The following is a 7281-nucleotide window of genomic DNA, read 5'->3' on the forward strand; positions in this document are numbered from 1 at the left end:
AGGTACTTCAAATACTCTAGATCAAGTCTAACGGAGCCGATCGTCGATTCGAAAGTCCGAACATCGAAAACAACTTGAAAGCATGGAGGGCTCCGTGTTTCCAGAAGCATACTAGCCCACTCTCTCTCTCTCTCTCTCTCTCTCTCTCTCTCTCTATATATATATATAGTACGTCTCCTGTACTTTCGAAAGTACGGAGGTCTTCATGCTTGTAAGTTGTTTTCAATGATAGGACATCCGATTCGACGATCGACTCCGTTAGACATGATCTATGTTATTGAAACTATCTAGAAATCAAATTTCATAATTTTTCGACATTATTTACTACGTGATCAAAAGGTTTCAAAAATAACTATTTTAACGGTTAATGTGGTACGTTTTTAAGTTCAACGGTGTAAAACAATCCAATTACATGAAGCTTTAATGAAAAATTCTGCTTAATATTAATAGCAAGATTAATACTTCTGATTTGAAATTTGAGTCTTTTATTACTATTTTTTTTGAGATTTTTATTTTTAGCCGTTCATTTTTAGGCTATTTGTTTACTAGGCAAACGAAATCAAAAAATTATGAAATTTAGTTTCTAGATAGTTCCAATAGCGTAAATCATGTCTAACAGAATCGATCGCCGAATCGAATATCTCATCATTACAAACAACTTATAAGTACGGAGGCCTCAGTACTTTCGAAAGTATAGGAGTCTCTCTCTCTCTCTCTCTCTCTCTCTCTCTCTCTCTCTCTCTCTCTCTCTCTCTCTCTATATATATATATATATATATATATATATATATAATTGAGCTAGAATACTTTTAGAAGCACCAACCCCGTGGTGTTTCTAAGTTTCTAGCCCTTGGATCTACTCCTTAATTACTAATAGCCTTTGGATCAAACACTATTAATTCCACCTACTACCACCTATCACCATCATCTTAACCATACATCTCTCCATTCAATAGTTAAAAACTCAAAAGCATCACCTTCATGGTTGATGCTTTTGAGAGTATTCTAGCTCAACTATATATATATATATAGAGAGAGAGAGAGAGAGTTGAGCTAGAATACTATCGATAGCAAACGGACTTCGTTGCCACCAATTTGTTTTCGATGATGGAGCTTCCAAATTGACGATCGGCACCGTTAAACATGATCTACACCACTTGAAGTGTTTTAGAAATTAAATTTTATATATTTTCGATATTGTTTTCTTATCCATTGAGCGGACATAAAAATGAACAAGCTGAAAATGAATATTCTTTAAGAAATAATGATAGGAGTATTGTAATCAAGATCAAGAGAATAGATCTTGTTTTAAATAGTTAAAAAAATTTTCTAACAAAAATTTAATTAATTTGGATATCTTTACACTGTTAAACAAGAAAACGCTTCATATCGACCATTAAAATTATAAATTTTAAAACTCTTTGATCATTAGGCAAATGATGTCGAAAAGGTTTGAAATTTGATTTTCAAACACTTTAAGTGATATAAATCATATTTAACAGTGCCGATCGTCGATTTGGAGACTCCATCATCGAAAATAAATGGGTGGCAACGGAGTTCGTTTATTATCGATAGTATTCTAGGTCAACTCTATATATATATATATATATGTATATATATATATATATGTATATATATATATATATATATGTATATATATATATATATATGTATATATATCTCTTTTCACGATTTATGTCATACAGCAATGCTAGGTTTAGAACCTAAATGAGCAATGCCATTGCTTTGCTTAATTTTCTCTAGCTTTGTATTTGAAAAGAAATGTTAACGCATATCCAAGACCTATATTTCGTTACTGGTTTTATCATTTTCTCTTTTTTCATTATTATTAAACCCCTAAAAGAGTTTTTTAAATTCTAAAGAATATAATTACAACTCTAGATTAAAGATGTAATACTACAACATTTTTTTGGCTATAAATTAAGCATTCTTTATAGAGCAATTAATATTATCTGTACACTCCTACATATATTAATCCAAAGGCCAATCTTTTTTTTTTTTTTCAATATTAAAACCTAAATGTATTTTCGTAAATTCTAGAATGCATTGAAAAAAAGATTTATAACAGTTTGTACACTACAAAAAAAGTAAAATTTAAGAATATTTTTTTAATATTTAATAATGTTTAAAAGCATCCTAATATAATCTAGTATCAAATTTGATAGTGTCGATCAAAGCATCGGCAAATAAAGAGTCGTCACATATATATCGATGTTTATGCCAAGCATCGGTAAAATATACTTTGATATTTTAAAGCGGCATAACTTTTTAAAATCCTAACATTTTAAAACATGAAAAAATTAAAAATAATAATAAAATTTTTTATTTAATAAATAATTAGTTTGATACTGTAGAAAATTTATACGACGTTGTTCTTTGAAACATCGCTATTTACTATATTGTAGAAAAGTATCTTAGCTAAAAAAACGTTCTTATATTGGAATTTTTTTACATATAGAATTTTCGGTTCCCGCATTTGAATATTGGTGTCATATGATGTATAACCCATTTGAATACTGCGTTCTAAAGCACTTTAAATGATCCATAAATTTGCTAAACTGATTAAGCTTCCAATACAAGACAACCAATAATGGAATCCCTTCTCTCTCCTGTGTGTCTTCTCCTCTTCTGTGTCGGTCTCTTCTTCTTTATCAGAGTAGCTACAGAATGGTTTGCCGGATCCAAAGCCCGCGGCACGGCCCCCTCATGCTCCTACGCCTCGGCCAGGTCGACGTCGCGGTCGCGTCCTCCCGCGAGGCCGCCGAGGATGTATTGAAGACCCACGACCTCAACTTCGCGTTTCGCCCCATGCTCGCCGTCTCCATGCTCTTCGAGCACGGCTTCGGCTTCTCCCCCTACGACAGCCACTATAAGCACCTCCGCAAGGTCGCCGCTGTCGAGCTCTTCAGCATCCGGCGTGTCCGGTCCTTCACCGCCGTCCGCGAAGAGCAGGTCCGCAACATGATCAACAACATCAAAACGGCGGCACTTTCGCGAGCGCCGGTAAAACTAAGAGAGGAGCTCATGTTGCTGTCGAACTCGATCGTGTCCGTGGCAGCGGTCGGGAGGAGATGCCGACATGAGGGGAAGCTAGTGAAGCTCGCGAAGGAGACGGCGAGGCTGATGTCGGGGTTCGCGATTGCCGACCTGTTCCCGTCGCTTAAATTCGTGGACGTGCTCACGGGGATGAGGTCTAAGCTCGAGGGGGTGCGAAGAGAGCTCCAAGAGATATTGGATAAGATCATAAGAGATAAGGAGATGTGCAAAGGCAATGGAGGAGACGAGGACGCAACCAAGCAGGAGGAGGATATACTTGATGTGCTCCTAAGGCTTAAGGATGATAACAACCAAGAGTTTCCAATCACACTCAGTAACGTGAAAGTTGTGATCCTGGTAAGTAATTTGGTATCTAAGAAGGTTAATTAGGCCGAATTTTATTTAAGCGAGCCAATCATTTACTTCTAGGATTGTATTACACACACACACACATATGAATTGAGCGCCTATTCTTTTAAAAGCACCAAATCATTAGTGCTCGCAGATTTTCGGTCTTCAGATGAAAATTTATAGTATTGAAATAATAGTAGTTTTCTTGAGTTTAGTGGATGATTAATAATATGTATATGAAAGCTTAGTCATGTGAGCCACATGGAAGAGAGGGGCGGAGGCGCCGGCGCCGGCGTGAGGTTGCAGGTATATGGGGCCCAGCTGAATTTGGGCCTATTTTTTTTATTATTTTATTTTATTTTATTTTCCTCTTTATCAATTTAGAGACGAACAAAACCGATGCATATAAGAATTTTTCTTATTTTTCAATCAATTTTACCAAGGTAAAGATATCTTCGCTTTTTCGACAATTTGAAATAAGTTTTCCTAACTTTTTAGTTAAAAATGTTGTTTATAGAACATTTTTCAAAACTATTAAATTTGAGTAATTTTTACATAAAGTTGTTAGAATAATGTAACTATTCAAAAATTAAGAATATATTAATAAAAAAGTTATTTTTGGTAATATACATAACACTATTTTATAATATTTTTATTCAGTTATAATTTTTTAAGCTTAAAATTTTAATAATTATATATTTTAATTGATTGAAATACTATCTATCAGCTGTGAAGTCCGGGCCCTGCACTAGTAAAATATACTTTGATGAATATTGTTTTGGTGGAAAGACGATAGATATAGCTAGTATTGAATTACGCTATTCGATCATATACATTATTTTTTTTTCGCTTTACCAAAAACTAATGCAGGAACTCTTCATCGCTGGTACCGAAACCTCAGCAACGATTATCGAGTGGGCCATGTCGGAACTCATACGAAACCCTAAGATCATGGAGAAAGCGCAAAGCGAAATAAGAGAAGCTCTGAAGGGAAAACCTAATGTGGAGGAAGCTGATCTTGGACAACTCAGCTACCTGAGACTAGTCATCAAGGAGGCTTTCAGGCTTCACCCACCAGGGTCACTTCTCCTGCCAAGAGTTGCAAAGGAGACATGTCAGGTTATGTAAAGAAACCAATCTCTCCAAAAGCTTCGAATAATGCTAAGGAAATGTTGTTCTAATATTTTAATGTTTTACTTTTCTCTTATTTGAGTGTAACAAGTTTCCAAGATCTAGGTCTAATACATGAATTTTGCGCGCAGAGTGAACCAAAGATGAACATGAGTCTAGCGGGATTTGATGTAGGAATCAAAAAATATATATATATATATATAGAATTAGGCTGGAATACTATTAATAGTAAAACGCTCTTTTTGCTATCAAGTTTTTAACCCTTGGATGAAAAATTGTAGGATCAAAATAATATTAGTTGGCTAGAGTTGAGTGGTCCCCCTAGGTTTGATTGGTCTCCACTGGGTTATAGTATTTAATCCAATAGTTAAAAATAATGAAAAGAGTTGATCCAAAGGCTAAAAAATTAGTAGCAACAATGAGATTTTGCTACTAATAGTAGCCCAGTCCAACTATATATATATATATATANTATATATATATATATATATATATATATATACTCAGTTGCCATTTGTTGGAATTGATATTTGCTTAGAATTTAAAGATACTAAAACAGAATAATATAGAGAAAACATATTAGAGGAGGTAACTGGATTATAGATAAGGCAAACAAATCAAATTAGTTCGGTACGTACTAAAACTTTAGTAATTAACTACGATCAAGGTACTCAAATTTGATTTTATGTTTAGATCGAACTAGAACCTCTTAGAGTGATATTATACATACAAAAGGATTTTACAATGTTTTGCCGACTTGCTTATGTGGCCATACATAATTGGTAAAAAAAAGTATCAATCGTGCACGGGGTGATTGCTAGCTGTAATTTATAAGGCAAAGAATTAATAAAAATCTAAAATTTTGAATTTTATATATTGTTGTAGAAGTTGTTCATAAGAATAATATTTTTCCAACCTTTTAATGCTCTACTAGTAATATCTCCAATGAAATAACGTATGTATCGATGTTTGTTGTGTATATGGCTACTTTAAAACCTGAAGCTGTTAGAGAATACCATATGTATCGATGTTTGTTGTATATATAGCTACTTTAAAATCTGAAGCCGTTAGAGAATAACGTATGTATCGATATTTGTTGTGTATATGGCTACTTTAAAATCTGAAGCCGTTAGAGAATAACGTATGTATTGATGCTTGATGTATATGTGGCTACTTTAAAATCTGAAGCTGAAGGGGTGGAATAACCCCTTAACCCCCATATTATCCCCAAACACCCGAAAAAATGGATGGGGTTAGCTAACCCCGCCTCAAATAAATTATTCCGGGTTAGCTAACCCCACCTAACCCCACCAAACTCCAACCAAACACTATTTTCTATTCATAATAATTCACTATCTTTCTTATCACACCTACTCCAACCAATCATTGTCCTTCTTTATCAATCATTATCTTCTTATCCCACCTACTCCAACCAAATACTATTTTTTATTATTCTAGACTAACTCCAACCCCTAACCAAACACAAAAAAACTTTAACCCCACTTTAACCCTGAACTTAACTCTATCCCTGGAATAGCTATTTTTTTCTTAACCCCGAACCAAACGGAGGCTTAGAGAATAACGTATATAAGGTTATACATGGATGTTTGTTGTATATATGGCAGGTCATAGGGTATACAATACCAGCAGGCACTCGCATGCTGATCAATGCATGGGCACTGGGAAGAGACCCCCAGTACTGGGCCGAGGCCGAGAGGTTCAAGCCGGAGAGGTTCGAAGACAGCAGTGTGGACTTGAAGGGGATGAACTTCGAGTTCCTGCCGTTCGGCAGCGGGAGGAGGATGTGCCCCGGAATGGCGTTCGGACTGGCTAATGTAGAGCTCGCGCTCGCACAGCTGCTGTTTCACTTGGACTGGTCGCTTCCGGGGGGTATGAAACCTCAGGATCTTGATATGACTGAAGCTTTTGGGGCCGCAACGAGCAGAAAATCGGAGCTCGTCTTGCTTGCAACTCCTCATTTCCCAGCTAATATATGCTAGCTGATTAATATTACTATATGCGCAGATTACGCAGACTTTTGATATAACTATATGTTGAAGTTCCTATACGTACGTACCTACGTAATATATATATGGTGATGATGAATAATTAATGCTATATTATGTACACTGAGAAACAGTTAATTAGCATGCTGGTGATCAGTTGGTTAGACTAAAAACTCTCGTCTCGATGCTAATTTTGATCGGAATCTGATTTTGGATCTGTTTATTCGTCTATAATTAATTTCAGATTAAAAATGACTCTTAAAAAAAAAAATAATAATAAACTACCCACTTTATTCATTAAAAAAATGAATTAGGCTAAAGGGATGAGGCCACAGTAAACCTCGAACAAAACAGATGACTAAAAAAAAAAAAAAAAAAAAAAAAAATCAACATTGCTATTTGTGGGCAGCTATTCTTATTTCAACGAGAGAATTTGTTGACAGCTAGTAAATTAAAAATTAAAAATACCATGTGGTTTTATGAACGGTAAACTTCAAATGCCATCCATGTGGCTTCGTACTTCTCACTTTAGTATCCTGTGGATTTTTTTTTTTTTTTTTTTTTTTTTTGGTCAGCCCCTCCGTTAACTTTTTGTTAAATTATATAGAAAACTTCAGATATTCCACTTATAGTTTATCGAATATTAACTTTAGTACTCTTTTAGTTTTAATTTTGTCACTGATTTAACGAAAAAAATTAGTGGATGGATAACAAAAAGAGAAAAATAAAATCATAG

The 7281-nt window shown here is 34.7% G+C and overlaps 1 protein-coding gene across 1 annotated transcript; it reads left to right on the top strand.

Moving 5' to 3' along the window:
- Positions 368-6611, top strand: LOC109710359 (alpha-humulene 10-hydroxylase-like). Its single transcript, XM_020232871.1, has 4 exons — positions 368-372; positions 2589-3414; positions 4279-4527; positions 6165-6611. Exons 1-4 carry the CDS (start codon positions 368-370, stop codon positions 6537-6539), a joined length of 1455 nt encoding a protein of 484 aa, XP_020088460.1. The 3' UTR covers positions 6540-6611.

Source organism: Ananas comosus, linkage group 5 (assembly GCF_001540865.1).
Source record: "Ananas comosus cultivar F153 linkage group 5, ASM154086v1, whole genome shotgun sequence".
In the NCBI taxonomy this organism is placed as follows: domain Eukaryota; kingdom Viridiplantae; phylum Streptophyta; class Magnoliopsida; order Poales; family Bromeliaceae; genus Ananas; species Ananas comosus.